The 23796-nt window shown below is 48.6% G+C and overlaps 1 protein-coding gene across 1 annotated transcript in view; it reads left to right on the top strand.

Annotated features, from left to right (window-relative positions):
* Csmd2 (CUB and Sushi multiple domains 2) overlaps window positions 1–23796 on the top strand; it is a 547489-nt gene that overhangs the window by 120515 nt on the left and 403178 nt on the right. Inside the window, exon 3 of the mRNA XM_055610909.1 lies at window positions 1811–1923. Coding sequence (XP_055466884.1) covers window positions 1811–1923 — 113 coding nt within the window. The remainder of the gene's footprint in view (window positions 1–1810; window positions 1924–23796) is intronic.

The following is a 23796-nucleotide window of genomic DNA, read 5'->3' on the forward strand; positions in this document are numbered from 1 at the left end:
ACACACACACACACACACACACACACACACACACACACACACACACACGTACTCCAGGCTGGCTCTGAAGTATGATTCTCCTGCCTCCGCCCCTGAGTGCTAGGCATTATAAGGCAAGTGTCATTATAGGTGGCCACTGTCATACTTTAAGCCTTAGAAGAACTTAAAAGTGACTCAGTGCTAAGGACTCATCACCCGAGACTTGGCAGTGCCTTTGTTTTTAACCTGAGCATTTCTTCCAATGTAAATTCTAGAAATAAAACATAAACATTTTTTTTTCCATTAAAAGCACGCCCAGCGCGATTCCATTCCTGTGAAGTTATTTCATGGAATGATGGTCTCACTTGGTGATCCTTGCATCTCTTTGTATGTCAACTGTCAAAGTGATTATTGCTAGATTGTATTGGGCCCTTTATCTTTTCTGCTTTCTTCTTCTTTTATTAATAAGCACTTATTTTTTATAAAATGGTAGATGTTCCTTTTAAAAATAAACAATCATAAGAGACATCCATACCCTGCTCCTTAGGAGTCAGATGTGTTTTTCTCAGTAGGTGAACAAATCTTGTCTGAGAGCAGCTGTCAGTTGTAAATCCATCATGGATTCCTCTCAGGCCTTCAAAGGACCTCTGCCAGAAAGGGAAAAACTAGGAGATGAAACCAGAAAAGGAAGAAAAAAACTACCAGCTCAGGAAGCAGGCTTCCCACTCAGGGACCTGGCCTTGGCCTTCTGGAGTTGCCCTGACATTTTTCTGTGTCAGAAGATACTGTTTCTGGTCCTTCCACTGGAGATCACTTTGCCCTTGAACTTTCTCCTTGTGCCAAAGGAGTTTGGGCTCCTTTCCTATTTCTCTCGTTGTTAGTCAGCTTTGTGTTACTGTCATGACATGTCTAAACCGATCAACTATGAACCTTGGTTCATAGTTTTGGACATTTCAGTCCATGGCCAGTTGTGCCCTTGTTGATTTGGGGCTGCATACGGTGGCTGGAAAGAAAAGCTGTTCATCTTAGAGCAGGCAGGAAGCAGAGAGAGAGAGTGTGTGTGTGTTATGAGTAGGCGGTAGAGTGTTTGCCTAACACGTGTGAGGCCATGGGGCTGATGGCAGTGGGGACAGAGGCCTAACACCACCTTTAAAAGCACAGCCAGTGACCTACTTTCCCCGACCAGGCTCCATGTCTGTCTTAGTGTTTCTATTGCTGCAGTGAGACACCATGGACAAAAAGCAAGTTGGGGAGGAAAGGGTTTATTCGGCTTACACTTCCACATTGCTGTCCATCACCAAAGGAAGTCAGGACAGGAACTCAAACAGGGCAGGAACCTGGAGGCAGGAGCTGATGCAGAGGCCGTGAAGGGGTATTGCTCACTGGTTTGTTCCCCTGGCTTGCTCAGCCTGCTTTCTTACAGAACCTAGGACTACCAGCCCTGGGACTGCACCACCCAAAATGGGCTGGGCCCTCCCCCATCCATTGCTAATTAAGAAAGTGCGTATGGAGGCATTTTCTCAGTTGTGGTTCCCTCCTCTTGGGTAACTCTAGTTTGTGTGTCAAGTTGACATAAGAGCAGCCAGCACAACCTCCTAAAGGTTCTTCCACTTCCCAGTAGCACCACGCTGAGGACCCGGCCTTCATTCAACACACTGGCCCTATCCAAACTCTGACACTGCTTCTGTTTAGATCTCTACTGTGCATCCGGCAGATATTCAACGAATCCTTAAGAGATGTGCAGATTGTAATTAATATAAAAAAATAAAAATTTAATTAAAAAAAAAAGATGTGTGATTTCCTCACGAGGTCAAACCTCTTTGTCTTTCAGGCTCACCGGCTTTCAGCTACCGGCCACCATCGTCAGTGCGGCCAGCACCTTGTCCCTGATCCTTATCAGTGACTATGCAGTCAGTGCCCAGGGTTTTCGTGCCAGCTATGAAGGTAGGTGTCTCCCAGTGTGACTGCAGGGGCTTGGGGTGCTGTCATAGCCACAGGCAGGTTTGGGCCCCTTCTGCCCAGGACGACAGGGCTGCAGATCTGAGCCTGCGCCTGCATGATTCTAGTTAATAGTCAGTAACTCGGTTCCTACAGTTACCCCTTCCTGGGACTCTCGGATTGTAGAGGCCAGCTGCCCTAGTTTCTCAAAAGGGCCTGGGGATATCTTCTGTGCCCTGTTCAACTGGTTTCGGGGTGTTTTTCTGTTTCTGAACGCTGTTCTGTATTGCATTTGTTTCGATGAGGTGGCTCAGATTGGTTTTGAAAAGAAGAGCTAGAAATTGTAAGTAAAAGGAAATAAGTAGCAGAGAGCTCAACACGGCCACGGCGATGGCAAAGAGTCCAGATCACATTAGTGGGAGGATAGTCCATTTTTCCTTAACAGTGTGGATTAGGGCTTCTTGGCTTGAGCTGTGCAAATGATTTCTGCTTCTCTTGGTCTGTTTAAAGACAGTGTCAGAATTCAAATTAACATTAATATCTTCAGATTATACACTATTATTATTATTAACTTTATTATGTTAGTTTAGAAGGTGGTTCTTGTACATCTCTGTCATATCCTTGGGAAATTTACATCTCATTAATAGGTAATTATGCTGCTCTTGGCTAAGACCTGAACCGATATTTTGTGTTGCACTCATTAATAGGTGTATTTTAAGACTGTTAATGATAATTAATAACAGCGATGACATAACACCCCAATAAAGCATGCCAATTACTCCAAAGCCTCTCTTCCTCACCTTTAAGAACTTAAAGTGTTAGTGATGCGATCCTGAATGAAGCTGTAGCAGCACAGAAATCGAGCCTACCACTGTCTGAAAGGCCAGGAGTACCCCAGTCAGAATGGGTCAGGTCTCACCCCTTGTCCAGGGTGATCCAGCTTCAGGAGGGACAGGGAGGCAGTTGATGCAGCAACTGGATCCATTGAGGACTTCTTAAAAGATCTCAGGACACATACTCCTGCAAAGGTTCCCTACTAAGTTGCACAGGCCTTTAACAGAGGGCTCCTGCCCTCGGGATCTGAGAGGATCGTGCCCTGACTCCACCCACCATGACTGAGGGCCCCTGTCCTGACTGCCCACCTCACCTCAGCCCCGAACCTCCACATTACTTGAGTGGCTCTTGACACAGACACACGTCTTTCACCTGAGGGCTCCTGAGATGCCTGTTAAAAAACGTGACCAGCTGTTCCCACTACCAAGTCTGAGAGTTTGGCCACCTTGTTTTTTTTAATAGAAAAAAAAAAATCCCAAATCATTCAGTTTTACCAATGAAGATTCAGGAAGCCAAATGCCATCTCAGAGAGGCAGAGAAATAAAGCATCCAGCTGACCGTCCTACTCAGCTCACATCCCAGAAGGAAAAAGCCAAAAAGCCCAAAGCCAAAAGCCCAGGGCTGAAAGCTTGCTAGCTCAGCTCATAGCCCAGGAGAGAAAGGCCTGCTAGCTCACCGGACAGCCCAGGAGGAAAAAGTCAAGATCCAAAGAGCTCAAAAAGCTCCTTCTTCTTCTCCACACTGTCTTAAACACTGTTTCCTGTCAGCTGGCTTCTTGCTGGTTTCTAGGGTTAACTTTATTAAATCCTTCCAACAGCAAGCTCTTGGATTAAAGGTGTGTGCTAGGGCTGGGTGAACCACACTACAACCACCTGTTTACAATCAAGAGAACATTCTTGGATTAAAGGTGTGTGTGTGAGGGCTCAACCACACCAAACAAAAGACAGGTGTTTACAGTTCACAGTCCCGGTGTTCACAGTGGGGTCCGATCTTTTGCACCAACCTTGGCTGTGCCTTCACCTGGCCCTGCAAACAAGCAGCCTCCGTGTTTGTGTCTCAGGCTTCTTCCCGAGAGAAGCCTCTTTCAGAGCTTCTTCTTATTTTCTTCAGTAATGTATATTCACATACAAAGGAATGGATCTCATAATGACATACTTTAAAGTATCACATTTTTTACCATAGTCATCTTCCATTTTCTTCCTTTTTACTATTGGTCTTTTTCCTCTCAAAGCATCCCCCTTGTACTTTCATTTTTCATTGTGTGTGTGTGATGTGTGTATAGGTACATATTTGTGTTTGGTGCACATGCAGGTGTGTGCATGCATGTGGAGGTCAAAGGTCAACTTTGGGTGTTCTTCCTCAGGAGCTATGTACCCTGTTTGTTTGCTTAGTGTTTTTGTTTTGTTTTGTTTTCAGTGTACTGGCACATGGGGCTTGCAAACTAGAATATAAACTGGCTGGCTAGAAAGCCCCAGAGAGTAATCTGCGCCAACCTCTCTAGCTTTGGAATTATAAGCATGTTGCCCATGCCTGGCTGCATATATGGGTGAGGTTGTTGGTGCTGGGCCTCAAACTCATGTCCTCATGCTTTCGTGGCGTGCTCTTTACTTCCTAAGCCAGCTCCCAGCCAAACTGTCCAATTCCATCAGTTCCCTTAGTCTTCATGACCCAATAAACCATCGTGGATACATGCCATATTTTCTTCACCCATGCCTGTGTCGTTGGTATCTCGGCTGGTCCCATAGCTTGGCTGTTGTAAGTAGTGCCACACTAAGCAAAAATGTGCCGGTGCCTCTGCCACAGGCTGACTTGGCATCCTTTGGGCAAAGACTCATCAAGAATGCCACAGCTGGGTCATATGGTAGCTGCATTTTAGCTTTGTAAGAAACCCCCATGCTGATCTTTATACAGCTCTTCAGCCAGGCCTTGCTATCTCCATCTTGCAGATGTAACCAGCCACGCCAAGGTGGAGTGGGGATGGGCACCGGTTTGCAGCCTCAGGAGACTTGATGGTCAGGGATTTTAATGATATGACACTCTCCTGTCACAAAAGACTCCTGCCCTGCTGTGAGACCCTGCGTTTCCACCAGCAATGTGTAAGGGCTTTTCTTTCTGCACATTCCCACCAGCATTACTGTCTTAAGCTCCTGGTTATAGCTCCCTCCACAGTGTGTGGCTTTGGAGAGATTTTGTTTCGGTCCTTGAGTTGGAGACAAGAAAGCGGTATTGCATAAACCCTAAGAGTGACGGACACGGGGGTCCCAGCCCTTTGTCCTCATGGTGTCCCAGTTCATCCCATCTTCTAAATGTTTATTTGGGGCCACACCTTCATTAAGGCTTCAGGGAAACACCTGTGCCATTAACCCTGGCCACACTGCTCTATCAAGGGAGCACCCCACACATTAGCCTTCAGGCAGACCCCAGATCCTCTTCTAATGATGCCGTGACTCCCAGATTCTAGAAGAGCACCCCGTCCAGCCTGGGAGGCCCCCCGCCCACCAGGACTCCATCCTGTTCTCCATCCTTATACCTGCTCTATTTCCAAATGGCAATCAGGGCGCTGCTCCCAGTGGCTCCTCTTGGCTGGCATCCAAGCTGCCTGTCTGCTATCAAAGCAAGTCTGATCCTCCCTTCCTCCCCCCCTCCCCCACCCAGGGTGTGGAATGTGAAGATAAGGAACTGAACTGCTGGGGATTTGTGAGGAAGGTGAAGGTAGGTGAAGTGTCAGCAGCCACTTCAAGGCAGAGATCAAATGCCGCTCCCCAAGCTCGTAAAGGAGAAGGGTGCTCTCAGCATGTAATCCCCAGGGACAGGAGCGTGGGCTGATCGTGGACCAGAGGGAAGGGGATCAGCGTGTATTGAGCACTGACTGTATGCCAGGCACTTTGCATACATTTTCTCCTCTAATCTCCCACGACAACGCCACAGCCAGGCCTTCCTATCTCCATCTTACAGATGTAACCAGCTAAGCCAAGGCGGGGAGGGGATGGGCACGGGTGTGCAGCTTAAGGGGACTTGATGGCCATGGAATTTAATGACACTCTTCTGTCACAAAAGACTCCTGTCTTGCACTCTGAGCCCTGACAAAATTCTGAGTGAAGGAGAGGCTAAAGTCTGTTTCTCAGGTAAGAGGATTGGAGCTAAGATAGAAACAGGAGGACACGGGAAGGTTGCCCCATGTCCTTCCTGGATGACCTGGGCCACCCCAGAGTCAACAAATGTGCTCCCAAGTCCAGTGAGGGTCACCAGAAAAAAAAATAAAGTTGATACTAAACATTTAGTTGGTACATCCCAGGGTCTTTATAGGACAGACTTGAACTGAAACATCTTGTATGTCCATGGGCGTGCAGGTGTGCTCATAGAGGGGTTCACAGGCTTGTGGAAGCCGGAAGACAATTTTGTGTGCTGTTCCCGAGGAGCCATTCATCTTGCCTGATGACATGGTGTCTCTCACTGTCCTGGAGATCACCCAGCAGGCTAAACTGACTAGCCAGAGAGCTCCGTGGAAGCACCAATCCACCGTCTCTGCCTTCCCAGCACTGCAATTATAAGCCTGTGCCACCACACCTGGCCTTTTTTTTTTTTTTTTTTTTAATAAGGATTCTGGGGATTACACTTTGTGTTTGCAAAGCAAGTACTCTCCAACAGAGCCAGACTCCCCATCCCTAGACCAAAAATATTTTATCTGTCGCTAAAATTAAAATTGTATTTAACAGTCTGCATCTTAATTTGCTTCATCTAGAACCTTCATTTCCAGCCCCAAATCTGAAAATCATTTCCAGGAGTTCTCCTCCTGCCCTCCCTCTTCCTCCTTCCAGCTCCGCCCCTGTCCTGCTCTATGTCCAGGTCCAGCCCCCCTCTGTCATGCCAGTGTGGACACCACGTGCCCACACACTTGTACACGTGGGATCATCTATAGACGAGATTGTGTAATCTGGCTAACGAGCTTAGCCTGTTAATAAAAGGAAACCCTCCTCCGGCCTTCCTAACGTCCATTAGAAAGGGAGCCGAGGGGGCTTGCACACACCATGGTTGTCTAACCAGGCAAGTCTTCAGCTCACATTCAGATGAAGAACAACCGTGTTTACACAACTTAAGGCCTCTAATTATGTTCTTAAGATAAATTCTTGGAAGGTCAATTGTTCAGCCAAAGAGGCTGCAGGCTTTACGCTCTGGTGCACAGTTCCAGGGTGTCCCTGGAAAGGTTAGAGCCACGCACGTTTGCAGTGGCAGGCATGGCGGGCTCAGGCCTGCGTCTCCCTCACCTAGCCCACCCCAAGTGCTAGTGAGGTTTAAATCAGTTTCATTGATTCAAATGGGCAGAGAATGAAATCTCGTTTGCGGTGACAATTTGCATCTCTTTGATGATGGAGAAGGTGGAACACCTGTCGCCACTTACTGGCCATTTGTGGATCATTTTCTAAATTGCCTGTCCCAGGTTTTGCTTACTTCTCCATTGGGGCTGTTAGTATGTTTCTTATCTCTTTTGCATATTAAGGATATTAATGTGGTGGCTTTCCTTTTGATGTGGAGCAGTTTTAATTTATATGTCACTAATTTAAAATTTTAATTAAAAAAAGCCAAACCTTTTTTTTTTGTGTGTGTGTGACATCTATTATGGGTGCTGTGATGAGAAAGACCCTTTTTTTTTATGCCAAAATCAGATAAATATTTGTTTAGAGGTTCATCATATTCTTGTATGTGTATGTATACGTGTGTGTGTGTGTGTGTGTGTGTGTGTGCATGTGTGTAGATGTACATGTATTGTTTCTCAGCCTCGACTCCTCTTGGTTTTTGAGGCAGAGCCTCTCACTAGCATGGGCTAGTGAACCCCAGGAGTCCTTCTGTTCCTGCATCTCCCATGCTAGGATTCCAAGCACACACTAAAACATTCAGCTTTTTACATAGGTTTGGAGGATCGAACTCAGGTCTTTGTACTTGACCAATAGAGGCCACTCCCCAAGCTTTCATTCTGATCTTTTGTATAATATTTTTGCTTCTTATTCTGAATTCCCGGGGGGGGGGCAAGTGACATTTGTCTTCAAGTCTGTGACTCGCTCCCTGCATGACAGAGATGGTCTCTGTGTCAGTTCCTGAAGGTACAAAGCCTGGATCTTCCTCAGTGTGATCCAGAGTGTCCTCCAGATGCCTCTGGCCTCGCTGCCCTTTAAGTATCAATTTATTCTCTCACCCCAGGCCTCACATTTCCCAGCATCTCCCACAAGGCTCTCAAGGATGGCGTGAGGCTGTTTGTTTCCCTTCCAAGCTGAGCACTGAGAATGTGAACATATCAGACTTTCAAGTGAGGAGCCAGCCTGCTTGCAGGCCTTGAAATCCCTACACCGTAATTGCTGAGGCAGGAGGATCTCCAAGTTTAAGCTTGGGTGGGCTTCAGAGTGAATTCCAGGCCAGTCTAGGCAATTTATCAAATTAAAAAAATAAAAGTAAAGGAGGATTTTGTGTGTAGCTCAGTGGTATAGCAAATTCCCAGGATGTAAAGAGGCCCAGGGTTCAATCTCTAGTAAGGAGGAAGGAAAGGAAAAATAGAACGCCAATGTAATCCAAATACAGGCAGGCTTATCATGGCCCCTTCCCATAAATCTCCTATAGACACTCGGAAACTTGGTGAGGACAAGTTCGTTTATGGCTGGGCCTGGGTCAGTTCAATGTATTCGACAGTGGAGTTACCTCCCCCTGGAAGCTGGCAGGATGAAGAACAGTTAACCTCCCTGGCAACCACACGGGCGAGGGGGCACAGTGCAAGGCTGAAGGGCTTGGGCTTATGTTTCTGCATACCTGGAATCCTGCGCCTCCTGGCCCTGCACTCGGGCAGCTCACCCATTTCTCTGCTATGGCCAGCCATGTATGACGGGAGGAGTGTTTGTTTTAAAATATCTTTGTGTGTCTATGTGTGTGTGTGTGTGAGTGTGTGTGTTCAAGTGTGTGAGTGCAGGTGCAGGTGTCATGATCAGGGGGCAACCCCGGGTGTCAGACCTCTTCCTCCTCCTTGTTCGAGCGAGACTCTTTTTGGCTGCTGCATATACCAGGCTGTCCTGCCTCCAGTGTCCACTGCGTTCTTTTGTCTTCACCGTTCAGCTCCTGCGGTAAACATCTGGAACTGCAGAAGTTTACTACAATATTCATTTAGTACGTGGGTTCTGGGCTTCTGAACTGAGGTCCACAGGTGTGTGGCAGGCACATCACCGGCTAAGCATGCTCCCTCCCTAGCTTCAGGTGGAGCCAGTTAAACTGATCTGGAAGGCTCCAAAGTGCAAGACTTTATGAAGTACCAAACTGACACCACGTGTTGAAATTCCACACTCGATGTCATGGGACAGGTCATTGTCAAAGCTCAGACACTCCCAAAATACCGCTTCAGATTAATTACCTTCAGACTCTGGTTCTCCACCCCCCCCGCCCAAGGTCTCTCATAGGTATACAGAAAAATCCCCAAACCTGTAAAACAGCCAAAATTTGACAACATTTTTCATCTCAGACATTTCAGATAAAGAACGCTTAGCTTTGTAGAGCTACCCTGATAATTAAGGGAAAGGCAAGGTCACATAGATCCAAATGCCACAGAAGACACTCGGCCCAGGGCCTGCCATATTGTCGATTCTCACTTGTCAGCTCCCTGGTGCAGCCGCCCTCATCCTGACCCAACTTTGACTGAAATTCTTCAGGAGACAGAAGACACATGCCAGTGCCACAGAACCCGGTCCCAGCCTCTCCCTGTTTCCTAACTCCTGGATTTACATGAAACCCTTGGTCCAGCTGTTTGCTTAAAGAAACCCTCTCTCCAGCTGTTCTGCTCTTAGAGCCTGACTGGCTTCTCCTGAGAAGTGGAATGGTGTTTGCAGCTGGGGCTCCTAGCCCCAACTGGAAGCATGCCCACTGGCCCCTGATGAAGTCCAGTCTCTATCGTCTACACCCTGAAGCCAGTGAAGGCAAGGCCAGCACATAGGTGTCACTGGAGTATCTTTCTGCAGCACTTGATGCTGGCTTTTGAACCAAGGGTCTCATGGCAAATGCGTTAGGCCCTAGAAGTTTGGAGCTCTAGACAGGCAGACATGCAGGAACGCATACACAGACACACACACACACACAGACACACACACACACACACACACACACACACTGCCCAACACAACCTTTTCTTATATAATTAATCACAAAGTTCACAGATAAATAGATGCTCTACATCCCACATAAACCCCTACTTCATTTGAAAATCTAAGCCCACCGGGGCTGGCGGCACATACAGCTTGTGGTAGATATTCTAGCATTATTGAGCAACTACTGTATGCAACCATTGATTTCGCATTGGCGTCTCCTCTTCACAGTCACAGGGTGACTGTGACACTCCTAGCCCTTCTTCATCCTCCCCAAAGGGAAAGGGTGGGGAAGAGGTGCTGCTTCACAAGGGATCCCAGCAGGGTGCGCTTCTGCTCCTGGGGAATGGGGGGGGGGGTCAGCTGTAGCACTTCTGCCCTTCGACACAGGGTAGTTGGACAGTTGGACATGGCAGTCCTGTGAAAGCAAGCCTGCGGACAACATGTGCTTCTGTGTCTCCTGGAGACGAGGAGGTTGAAGGTGACCTGACGGTGCCACTGGGCTCGTGGGAAAGCTGGGGTTCAGAGCTAATCCCAGGATATTAGAGCCTTAAATCCCTCCACTTTCCTTTTTCTTGCAATTAGATAACCCATTCCCCTCCCCAGGGGCTCCGGTCTCTCAGACAATTTCCTGGTCCTGAAAGAAATTCCGGTTCTGGGGCATTATCGAGATGTCTTGAAATTGGGCTAATGGAAGCCATTTGGTACTACATGGATATGCATTCTGAATATGCAATTTGCTCCATTCAGGTCACTCTGGGCCAGAGCAGCAGGGCACAGGCTCCTCAGGGGCAGAGGTGACCAGTGTCCATTTCTTCAGCACCAGGAGTCCAATGTGCATTTTTTTTTAAAACACCCGACACCATCCCCCATGGCTCTGCCTTGAGAGCGGAAACATTCCTCTTAATCAGGGCTTCAGATTAGCAAATTAATCCACAAGAGACATGACCTTTAGACAAAATGTGTAGCACTTCTTCCCAAGTTGAGGGTTGGGATGATTTTTCTTTTTTTTTTTTTAGCACATCCTCTGTAAACCCAAGCGAGTTCTTCCTGAACCGTGCTGACACGCTTGGTGTGGCTCTCATGAGATAACCCTGGTAGCTCTGGCCCCGTCCCAATCATGTCTATGTCATTACGTGAGGCCCAGTCATATCTATGTCATTATGTGAGGGGAGTCAGAGGGGCTGGTGCTGACGGAGGGAATATATGTCGATGGTGGCATTGTGTCCCATGCTTCCCTGTCCCCCTTCTCTCATTCATCCACTCAACAAGGCTTTCTGCCCCAGACAGCCTCCCAGAGGGCATTGAGGTCCCCGGATGCAGAAGCAGCCTCTCCTTTTGTCGCGCGCTGAGAACTGAGAACCCTGAGGTGGATAAAGAACAGAGACCCCGGACTCGACTGGATGGGGCTCACTGCCTGGATTTCTCTCCTACCAACAGGGAGACTGGGCTGAAGTCCTGTGCACAGCATGTTCGCAGGGCAGAGGTGGCAGAGCCCTTCTCTGTGGGGTGTGGGGAGGGTTCATAGTTGATGCATGGGTACAGAGTCACCATGCAGCCAAGGCTAGCTCTGTACCATTCGGGGAGCCTGCACCCACCCCCGGCTGGTTCCAAGGAGATCGAAGTTCCCATGACTATGCCTCATCTCTGCTGTGTGTCCTCTGGCAGGACACTGAACCTCTCAGCTCCTCCCATGGAAGAGGGCAACCCTTTCTTCCCTCTGAAGGAGTGTGGCAAGCTGTGGGAAGCACCTAACCTGATGTGTGACCCCTGGCAGTTTCCCTGTCAAAGGAGACTACGGCAACAGGTTGTGATGTGCTTTGTGAGTGGAAAAGGAAAAGATTCCTTTGTCAAAACCTTTGGTCAGCCTTGTGATTCTTCAAAGGCAAGGACTGTCACCTACTTTCTGTTGTCCCCGCTGTCATCACTCCTTAGCACGCAGCTGGGGCCCTGTAATAGTAGCCAGTGCGTGCCTCTCCTGACCTGGATCCCTGTGTGTCTAGGCACATGGTGCTCTTGTGCAGATCGGCCCCATGAGCACATGGCTCAGGGGGTGGAGTACAAACTGAGTAGTAACCTCCTTCGTCTGCTCTCCACTGTGAGCGCGCGGTTGCAGCAACGGGCATGCGTGACATAAAGAGCAACTCGCTCTGAGCCCTACCTGGCTGTCAGTCAACGCCTCGAGCTTGGCCTCCCGTACACCCCTTCCTCTTCTGGCCACGTAGGCCACTGGCAAGCCTTTGGAGAAAACAGGCGGTCTTCCCGCTCATCCTTCGGTCATGCCAGGTCCCCTCTCCTGACTCCCGCAAACTCTCCTAGTCCCTGCTTAATCCCAATCCAGGAGACCACCTCCGTGTATGATGTCTTTGCTCCCCAAACCAAAAGATCTTGGGATCTTTGCCTTCTCCATCCCCAGGCCACCAATACCAAGAAGCTTTATAGACCACCATGGTCGGAGCTTTGCGGGGTTGGGGAGAAAATAGACAACCACGTCTCCCCTCCCCCAACCCCGAGTAACTCGTGATCATCAGCAACTCATCCAGTCTCCTCCGACTCCCTTGTTACAGATGGACAGGGACAGCAATAAGTCCGCACCATAGGCTTGTTGGCTTTCAGGTGTTCCTCACAGGGACCATCATGAACCGAATGCTGCAAGAGCAAACGTGTATGCCCATCCATCGGTCTGGCGTACAGCCCACGGCAGCTTCTCAGTGAACTGAGTGAGTTCTCCTGTGGATGAGTTTATACTCAAGGCAGCTGAGGAGCAGAGCCAGTGAGAGCCAAGACACAGGAAAGCCACAAGGTCCCTTAGTCATCAAAGATTGAACCGGCTTCAGGGCTGGGCATGCGGCTCAATCGCTAAAGAGCTTGCCTAGCCTATGAGAAGCACTGAGTTTCATCCCCAGCACCTCCAAAGGGGGAAAAAAAACAAAATAGCATCGTATCACCTATAAAACTAAACTGCGCCTCAAACTTTTGAGAGTTGGTATAATACTGGGACAGTTGCAAAAAAAAAAAAAAAAAGACAGGACACATTGGCCCAGGTGGTTGGTGGTGGTGATGTAAACGAGTCCTGTGGGACCATAACCTGACAGCCATATATTGGGAGTCATAAAGTGCTCGTAGCAGTTGACCCAGTAATCTCATCTCCCTCCTGGGAACAAATCCTACAGAAATAATTCAGCAGCAGAAGAAAGTTCTGTGCACGAGCGTCTTGGTCTCAGCATTATTTATAATGATGAAGAATTGGAAACTGTAAAAATGTCCAACAATTGGGGAATGGCTGGGAAAGTTATGGCATCTCTGCCTAATGGATTTACATGGCCATTTAAAAGTATAATGACATTACTGAGAAATGCAGAAAGATGTTTAGGATATGATTTTCGGTGCCAAAAGTGGAGCACGGCGCTTCATTGTATTTATCACAGGCATGTGAGGGAGTCCTCTAGGAATGGGCAAAGTGGGGGCATAAAAAATGACCATTGACAGGGAAGGCAGGGAGTCTGTGGAGGGGGTGTTGAAAATGTTTTTAAAATGTGTCTTATGCATGTAGATGTATTTGCCTGCATGTATGTATGTATACCGTGTGTGCGTAGTGCCCAAAGAGACCAGAAGAGGGCACTGGATACCCTGGGACTGGAGTTACAGATGGTTGTGAGCTGCCGGGTGGGTGCTGGGAATTAAACCTGAGTGCTCTGGGACCATACCCAGCGTTCTTAACCACTGAGCCATTTCTCCAGCCCCCAGTGAAAGTCTTTTTTTAAGAGTTCCTCTTGGTGGCTGCTTTGATGTCACCTGTGTGATTAACGGTGAGTGGACCTAGCCCACAGTCAGAACAGAAACCAAGACCAAATGCAACAGCTAGGAAGTCCTCACTGGTGAGAAAAGTGCACCGATGTTTCACTGGCAAAGCCTAAAACATGAGCCACAAGTCATGTGGCTCTGTTAATAGCATTATAGTCTCCAGGTCTTATAAATTCCCTGGGAGGAAATTCACGTGATAAAGCCCTGATAAGAATCAAGGTCCCTCGGAGGGTCGAGGTCCCTGTCTCCAGCATAGGATACACAGTATCCACACAAAGAATAATTTGTAGAGGTCTGGGGGTGCCAGATGTTCATTCTGGATTGCTCTGGAGGATGGGGTCATGTCCAATGGAAAGGTATGAGAAGTTAGGTCTTTTTAGTGCAAGCCTGTAATATAGTTCCAGCTACTTGGGAGGTAAGATGGGAGCATCTCAAGTTCAAGGCCCGATTAAGCCACAGACTGTGTTCCAACTAGCCGGGCATTTTCATTTGACCCTGCCTCAAAAAATCCAAAAAAGATCTGGGGATGTGGCCCAGTGCTGGAGTGCTTGCCTTTCCCGACTGTAAGTCAGAGTAACTGGCTAGTGAGTTCTCCATCTCCGGAGATGATCAAGCAGGTCTGCCAGGGAAGCCATTTGGTGTATACCTAAAAGTGGTGTGTGCATTGGATTTCATCAAAACTAAAACAGTGGTTTTAAAATGTAACATTGTTCTATGTGCCACAAATAAAGAAAAAAAATCTCTGCCATTTAAGTGATGGCATATCCTTGAAGGTAAGACTCATCCTGTTATTCTTGTTGTTGTTGTTATTTTAGTTATTTCAGTTTGAAAAAAAAATCAACACAGAGAGAAAGGAAACTTAAGGGATGTTCTTGTGGTTTCAGTACGATACAATCTAACCATGGAGGATATGTGGTGTATTGAGAACATTCCACACCTAGGTTAAATGCTCTCCTACCTCCCTGACTCTCTCGGCCTCAGTTTCCCATTTATAAAGTGCCACTAAAACAGGCAGGCCTTGCAGAATTCTCCCAAGGACTTGGAAGCAGTATGCGTCAGCAAGTTAGCCATGTCATTTTCAAGCTCGGCAGGTATCCATGTTATCGTGGTGTTCCAGCCGGGCAGGGAGGGTGCAGCCACGCAGCTACAGCCATGACTCCCTGAGGCGGACTACAGTGGCTGGATCTTACAGGAAGAATATGAGTCAGGGAAGGGCTGAAGACATGGATGAGGGAAAAGTCCAGAAATGAAGGTTGCCTGAGCAAGGGCCTGGCTGACAAGGCTGGCAAGTGATGTGAAAGGCTTCCTTCTTAGCCTAAGTATGGGCAGGAAGGGGGCATGGGTGGGTGAGCCTGTGGGCACGGAAGATGTTCCTTCTACTAATGGAGCACCTCCACCTGGCTCTTGGAAGCCAAGAAATGACACTGTCGGGATTTTCATAGGTTTGCTGTGGTGTCGAGAAAGGACAGCTGGTGGGTTTCAACGCAGCCTGAAAACCTCTCAGTGGTCCAGCAAGGCTGTGAGGCCTGAACATGGGCAGGAGTGCTTCACAGGAGGCAAATGGGAAGGTTTTAGCATTTCAATCAACATAAAGGAATAGGAAAATGAAGGTGTGCTCCCAGGAGGTCAGGCAGCTTCAGGACAACTGCTCCAAATGTGCTGTTGGGCAGGGACAGCATATTACATATGACTCCTGATTCCTTTCATCAAAGTTATGGGTCCTTGCGCAGGACTGTAAGACTAGCACATGAGCCCTGGATACAGAGCAGGCAAGACAGGAGGCCACAAGGAGGCCACCACAGAGATCTGGAGGGCTATGCTGGCACTGTGTCTGGGCTCCTGGTAGAGGGCACAGCGTAGTAGAAAACCCAGCCAACTGATGGAACAATGGAGCCCACCTCCATTGTCTGGGACTATCACTTTGGCCAGTTGCTCAAGAGGAGCAGGGATCACCATCACAGGGCCCCTGACTAAGCACCATGTGGGGATGAAGTCTGAGGTGGAAGTAAGCCCTTGAAAGGGGTAGTTTTGCCCTCCTCCGGACACAGTAGAGTCCTAGGGGGAGAGGTGGGCCACATGTGCTGGCTGTAGTTTTGAGTTATGTACCCAGGCTGGATCTAAAGCAAGAAAGAGCTCACTGGAGGGCAGAGAAAGGCTGCAGAGAGCTGGGAGGCGGGGCGGAGTGGGCTGAGAAGGAGGCAGAACCCCTTCTCCCCAGTTGACTGCAGGCTTCTAAGGATGATAACAGGTTTAGGTGCTTCCTGTCTGTTGGGGATGGGAGGGCTGGCGGAGAAACCCAGGGAATCCTCACAGCCCTCGTCAGTTAGGCCGAGATGAGAAGGGCAGAGAGGACTTTAAACTAGCATCCGTTCTTTCTTGCATGCAGTCATTCGTCGTGAAAGTGCCACCTATCTACAAGGCTTGCCAGGGGCACCGGAAACACTTCCGGGCAGTGTGGGGTCGTGCCCAAGCTTCCAGTCTAATGAAAGAAGAGACATTAAACAGATAACCACACACTTAACTATAAGTAAATGTCAGCAAGTAAATGAACGTGTGAATGTGCAAGCATCTTCAGGCTCCTCTTTCATTCTTCTTAAGATGCATCTTTGCTAAAGGCTGCCCATCTGTGTGGAGAGATGGGAAAGCTGGGTGAAGCTGCCCGTGCTCTGATGAGTTCTTGGAAGATGATGGCATGGGGTTGGATCCCTGTGGCTGACCACCAGACACTGACTTCAAGAAGCCAGAGTCCACTGGCACAACTGACATAAACCAGGCCATTTTCCTAGCGTTTTAGCCTATCATTTCTTCACTCTGACTCACCGGAGCTTCTGCCCAGCCAAGGTGCTTTAGATGACAGGAAGCAATATGGTGCAGCTGAAAGCATGGGTATTTGGAGTCAGTGCAGGGAGCAGGGGCAACTTGGTGCTCAGAACGAATTCTTGCTGAGTCCTCACCATGGCAATGGAAGGCTGAATGTAGGACCATGGAGGAAGGTGCGTGGGAGACACTAAGTGCCATGTGCAGCTCTGGGCTTTGTTTGTTCCTGCCCCTCTCTCTGAATTAAGCGCACTGGCCAGCATCTCATTGGTTGAAAGGACAACCAATAGGGGCTCTTCAAGGGGTCAGAACATTTGGACTCAAACTACAACATGGCAGTCGGTCTTGGGGATACTCATTCACTCGTCCTTTCTTTAAGAACTGTGTCTCCCTCTCTGCCTGCCTCTCTCCCTGTCTTCCTCCCTCCCTTCCACCTCTGTTTCTGTCTCTCTTCCCCCATCTTGTGTCGTGTGTGTGTGTGTGTGTGTGTGTGTGTGTGTGTGTGTGTGTGTGTAAAAGCTAAAGGACAAATTTGCCTAAGACATGGTCTCTTTTTGGCCTGGAATTTGCCAGTTCTACTAGGTTGGCTGCCTAGTAAGACCCAGCAACCTTCCATCTCTCTCTCTCTCTGCCAGGGCTGGTATTGCAGGCATTCCCCACCATAGGCATTCTCTACTGTAGGCATTCTCCACGCATAGGCATTCCCCACCATAGGCATTACTCATTACTTTCACGGGTTCTGGGGCTTAAGCTCAGGTCCTCATGTTTGCACACCAAGCTCTTTTTTCACCATGCCATCTTCGTCACCTGCAGAGCTTGCCTCTGGTTCTTGACTAGGGGTGGCAAGAGAATGAAGAAAGGACAGCAACACTAAGTAAATGACAGACACGTGGATACAGAAAAGCCAGGCTCAGGTGGTCTGTGCACACTCTGATGGATCCCCACCAACTAACCTTAGTGTGTTTATTACATACAGCACAGGGAGAGAGGGTCACTCAGCGTCCTTAGGAGGTATCTGTGGGTGATCAGTCACAGGCTGGAAACCTCTGTGAGGAGGAAGCTGCAGTTGCCAGTCTTTGCATACACTGGATAATGGCTTTTAAACACTCGTGTAGACAGAGGAAGAAGGCTTTGTCGATTTTGAGTCTGACCCATACGGGGAAGGCTTTTCCAGTTTCTCATAGGTCTGTGGCATCGGTCCTTGACATGGCTGGGCTCTTGTCAACCATGCGTGCTCACTCAGAATGTCATCTGTTCTTTACACCTCCACTCAGGCCTCCCTTGGCTTCCCACACCCCAGTCCCTTGTCTTTCCTTTTACAAATCATGGCACACGTTCATGGTGGGAAGTAGCAGGGGGGTAGATTACAAAGTCACAAGGGTGAGAAATTAAAACCATCTGTTATCTGACCCCCTGTATAGCTTCATCTAATATATTGTTCTTCCATGCATCCGTGCATAAAATTAGAAATACATATGTACACATGTATATATAAAACACTTCCATATATTTGCAGAGTTTATATTGCCATAATTATTTAAGCAGTCCCCTGTGTTTAAAATTTAGCTTGTTTCCACTTTTTCCCTGATAGATAATGCTGCAATGAGAAATTCCTATACATAAATCATCGAGTTGCATCTGATTATTTCCTTAGAATAAATCCATACAGACACAACGAAGATTTCAAAGAGTTTGGGTGTGTGGTTTTCAGATTGCTTCCCAGAAAAATTAATGTTCTTACCAGAAACATAGATACATTCCCTCCCATCCTTCCCAGCACTACCTAGTGACATCTTTGAAGAATGGGGTGCCAGTTTTATTTGGGGGGGGTGGTAAGAAGGTCTTCACTGGCAGGGGTCAGAGGAAACCATGCCAGATTTGAGAGGTTGACCTCATGTCAGGCTATGTGGGAATCTCAACAGAAATTCCACAGTAGGGCTCCAGCCTGATTTATATATTATTTAGTGAGGTTATACCGGAGGGCTCTCTGAGAACTGAGGGTGTGCTCCCCTATAGTCTAGATAGTGCTCCGTAAGGACTGAATGAGTACTTCTGCAACACCAAAGAGAGTACTCCTTGAGAGCTGACAAAAGGACTCACTGAGGATTGAAGCAATGCTTCCCAGGACCGGGGAGTGCTTCCTGAGGACTTGGTGACTGCTTCTTAAAGATAGAGTGAGTGCTCCCTAAGAGCTAAGTGAATGTTCCCCCAGGATGAGGGGGTAGTGAGGGGAGGTGTTACTTAAAGACTAAATGAGTGCTTCCTGAGGACCAAGAACATGCTCCAGCTGATCTTGTCACAGAGGCCACCTCCACAGCCCTGAGATCCAGCCTGACTTTTAGGAACATCTGAGTCCCAGAGAGAAATGGGGAGCCTCAGGCTGCTCAGGACATTTTCCTCATTAGCATTTTGGCTAGGATTCTGGGCTTTGACTCTGGTGTCATCTTTTAGCTTCTATCATGGGCTCCAGTATGCTTTAGTGGGTCACAGGGCCTGCCTCTTTCTGAACTAGATGCAGAGCCTCTGGAAGTAGGGAGTTGACAGTCTGACTCTGGCGGAGGTCATCCGACACGTGACTGAAGTTCAGTGTACATGTAGATGGCCAGCCAGTACTCACCTTTCTCACACTTCCTGGGCACATCTGTTCTTCTGACCTAGGACAACTTGGGGTGCTTATGTGTCTCTCCTGTTCTGGTATCAGGGGAGCTGGAGCAGCAGTTGAAGAAGTGGGGGCAGAAAGCCAAGCACACAGTGGGCTGGACCAGGGTTTCTAGGTTCTTGGTGTCTTCTTGCCCAAAGAATTGAGAAAATGAACACAGATATTTTATTTGGGTGTAAAACAAAGGTACAGAATTGATACCCTTGCAAGGACACAGTGGGCTCTGAGTGGAATTTTTTTTTCAAGTGCCCCTACTCCCTGTCTGGGGCTTCTTTTTGGGAGTCCGGGAGGAGGTGGTTGTTAGGGGTGGAGTGTGGGTGAGTTTCTGTTTTGATGGACAGGCCTTTGTTATTTAAGGCTTTGTTCGGTGTGCATGCCCTTTCCCATGAGGGGTCTGATTTTAATCACATGAATACCCAGTCACACATAGACAGAGGATGGTAAGAAGGGGTTGGAGAGATGGCTCACTGCTTAAGTGCACTTACAGCTCTTTCAGAGGACCTGGGTTTGGTTCCCAGCACCCACATTGAGATCCACTGCCCTCTTCTGGCGTCAGTGGGGACTGCATGCACGTGGTGCATATGAACTCCTGAAGACAAGCACACAACACTATTTTATTTTATCTAATTTAAAAGATGGCAAATAGGGGCTGTTTTCTAAAAGTGCAGAATGCACACTTTGCCTCACTGTGCCTGCGCTCAAAACCAGTGCAGCCTGGATTGGTGTATTGCTCCCATCTCTACAGCATGCTGCAGAATGTGCTTGACCACCAAACAGGGGGTGCTGGGCTGGGGAGACGGATCAGTGGTGACGAACACCGGTTGCGCTTGCAGAGGACCTGGGTCCAGTTCCAGCACACTCGGGGTGGGACACAACCATGCATAACCAGTTCCTGGGAATCCGACCAAGGACCACCTCTCCAAGCATCCACAAGCACCAGGTGCCAAGTACACAGAGAGGCACATAGGGGAAACACACACACACACACACACACACACACACACACACACTCAAACACACACTCACACACAAAATAAACAAAATCCCCTTTTAAAAAGACAGTTGCTAAGGTTTGGAGGGAGCTCTGGGTAGGAGTGGCAGATCGCCACACCTAGATTCACTGAGAAAGGTGCAGATATCACTTAGTGGGGTCTGCCTAGATCTGAGTGGGAGGACTGCTGGTATGTGTGCTACTTTTGCCATCCTAGATCTCAAATGTCACAGAAGAAGACATCACTGGATTGGTAGAGGGGACAATGCGGCCACCAGGATAGTATGCATTATCTATGCTTGTCTCCAGTAAAGCTGTTCCTTAGCATAAGGTATCAGGGGAGAAGCAGGCACTACTCGTGGGAGAAAAATCCCTAGCTCTTCAGATCACTGGGTCCCCAGCCTGTGTGGCCAGATTCAGAGAACATTCTGGTGTCAGGAAAGCTGCAGCAGCAGTTGAAGAAATGGAGGCAGAAAGCCTGGCACGCAGTGGGCTGACCGAATGAGGTGGAAGGCTGCAGCTCAGAGGACAGGACCCTCCTCATGGTTCCGAGGCCTGTGAGCTCCACCCTCTGATGGCGGTACTCCTATTTCAGGAGTACAGCAGAGCCTGCGTGACAGAGCCACCAGGAATTCCATGGATCACACCTGCTTCTGAAGGTGCTGTGTAGGAAGGCAGGAGCCTCCTGGCAATGAGGTGTGAGGCTGTGAGTGCAAGCAGGGTGTGTCTGTGTGTGTGTGTGCACGTGTGTGCACTCGAACGCCGTAGAACAACCTTAGGTGTCATTTTCCCAGGTGTTGTTAGCTTTTTGTTGTTGTTGTTTTGTTTGTATCAAGGTAGGGTCTTTCATTAGCTTGGAAATCACCAAGTAGGCTAGGATAGCTGACCTGCTGTCTCCCCTTTTCCAATGCTGGGATTACAAGAGCCAGCCACGATGCCTGGCTATCTTACGTGGGTTCTGGGGATCAAATCCAAGTGCACTTGCTCACACAGCAAGCATTTTACAGGCTGATTTATCTACCCAGTGTATTTGGGGGCATTTTGAAGTCACTGCTTCTCTCCATCTCCCACACCAAACCCTCTCCTAAAACCTGGCACCTCCTATTTTATCTCAGAGGTGACCCCATGGAGTACTCAAGAAGAAGTGAGCACCCACCCTGCCACCCAGCCAGGCCCCTCACCCTCTCCCCTCTCTCTTGGCTCAGACAGAGGAAGGTCTCCCAGGCAGACATGCTTTGTCTGGTTCTATTTCTACTTGGGTATTTCTCCATTTCACAACTAATTGGCTTCCCTATTGAGACATCATTTTCCCCGAGCAGGGACTCAGCTCATGATTCTCAGTAGCCGTATGAACATCCATTGATGGAAGACGGTAGAAGATGGTGCCCCGCTGCAGCCTTTCTGTGGCTACCACTATCAGAAGTGATTGACAAATGACCCATGAATGACAGCAGGCATCCCAGAAAGGATTGAGGGTGTCCATGGTAATCTCTCGCAGGTCATCATGTTCCGTGCGTGGCATAGGGGGCAGTTGGAGATGATCAATTGGATGGAATTGTGATGGCATTTGAAGAAACCACAGGAGGACCTGGACCCTACTTCAAACCATCTGTCCCTACAAGGTTCCCTGGGGGAAATCCATTCCTCCCCAGTTCCGATATGTGCTTCCTGCCCCCCCCCCCAGATATTCAGTGGTTTAACCCTTGAGAAATTGAAATGTCTTACAATCAACAGTTATAGCCCGGGTTCTGTTTTTCTACTTCTTTTTCTTCCAGAAAAAGCTCTAATTAAATTGACAGCACGTGTCATTATTGAAAGTGTGCTCAAATCAAGGAAATATGGTAGATATTCAAAGAATGAGGCTGGCAAAGAAACCCTTGATTACTAGATAAAGCTGGGGTTCTCAGTGCTCCATTGAGCTGGCGGGGTTCCAGTGAAAATGTCGTTATCCTGCTTCTGGGACAGCTTGTCGTGGTGCATGAGAAAAAGCGACTGCGAAACAATCTGAGTGAGGAAGGGACGCAGTTAGCTTAGTTTCGGGGCTGAGTGGTTTCAGGAAGAGTTGTATCTAGTGCCACTCCCTCGTCTATCACACGGCTTTACCGTCTCTCTTATATCCAACATGGAGGCTCCTGGGAACTTTGGCTTATGTGATACTAGAAAAAGAGAAAAACTGTGTTTCTCCCAATATTATAAATCAACAGTCATGAAAAATCTAGTATTGGCCATCTTGGGTCATGCCTCAGAGAAATCACAGGAGACTGGAAATGGGGGAGAATACAGTGTTTGCATTGTGAAATGTCTCCTAAAGGCTCACATATTTGAACATGTGGTCTCTGACTGGCCGCTCTGTCTGGGGACGGTGTGGAGCCTTTGAGGATGGAGGTGGGGCTGGTGTATGTAGGTCACAGATAGTGGGGCCTTCATCAGTTAGAAACCAGCCCCTGCCTCTGCTCTGAGCCTTTCACTTTCTGGTTGGCTCCCATGCAGCTTTGGCTCCTGCAAGCTCCTACCCTAGCTGCCATCCCTCCCGCACCACCGTGGACTATATCCCCTGAGCCATGAGTCAGAACAAACCCTCCTACCTCAAGTTGTCCATGTTAGGTATTTAGCTCTGGGCATAACGATGAGAAAATAGCTAATGCGGTTGTCCTACCTGATAGTCACGCCTGTCAAGTAAGCTGGGAGGGTATTGTGATTTGATGGAAAACATGTACAGAACCACATGAGATGGGGGGCATTGCAGGACAAATGCTGGAGAAATAAAGGCAAGAGCTGTGCACTTTGAGTTGACCTTTCTGGAAAGGCTGAGAACAAGCCTTCCCCAGAGACCTGATTTTGACCAGGCCTGCCTGAAGGAAGGCCAGTCCAGCACACCAGTGTGTGCAGGTAAACATGAGACACCCCCCGACACCTCCCCCACCCCCCCGCTGCCTGCCCATGAGGGACTGGATCTAGGCATATACCCATGGAGGGAGCTTAAATCAGGCTAGCCAGGCAGAGGAGGGACCATATCTTCCCACGAAGAGGAAAACAAGCAGGGATGCCATGGCCAGTGCCTGGCACCCGGCACCCAATCAATAAATGGGAGCTATTATTATTGCCCATTAGGGATCATCCCTCAGCGCCGGCAGTCGGGGCGTGATGGATGCAGGCTGGGTTTGTGTAATGGGGATTATTTATTAGTCACCTTGTAAGAAGCAATGACAGTAAGGCACAAAACCAAGTTCCCGCAGAGGAGCCTTATCGCCTAGAAATCAAAAGCCTCTGTGCTGCCTCTGGAAACCAAGAGCCCTTGTTCTCGGAGATTAATCCAGTGCTTGCTGGTGAGAGCGCAAGGGGAAGTGGTTGTGATTCCCATGGATCTCAGCACAACTTCTACAGTTAATTCTCCTCCAGTCCCTAGGTACCCAGGACCTAGGTATCGGGAGAAGGGGAGAGGGAGCAGAGAATGAGTCCAGGGAAGTCCTGCCCCCAACTGACATCTTTACTTGGCCTGTCTCAGAGGTGACAGTTCTGACAATCCACTCCTACAGGCTGGGGGAGCAGACCCACTCCCCTTGGCTCACTCACTATCGGCCCTCTTACCCTGCCCTCAGCAAAATCCTGGACCCTGAGCGGGTCCTGCTGACTTACATGTACTGCCTTAGTGTAATGTGGTT

This window comes from Psammomys obesus, unplaced genomic scaffold (genome assembly GCF_907164565.1).
Source record: "Psammomys obesus unplaced genomic scaffold, mPsaObe1.curated_primary_1811, whole genome shotgun sequence".
Taxonomy (NCBI): domain Eukaryota; kingdom Metazoa; phylum Chordata; class Mammalia; order Rodentia; family Muridae; genus Psammomys; species Psammomys obesus.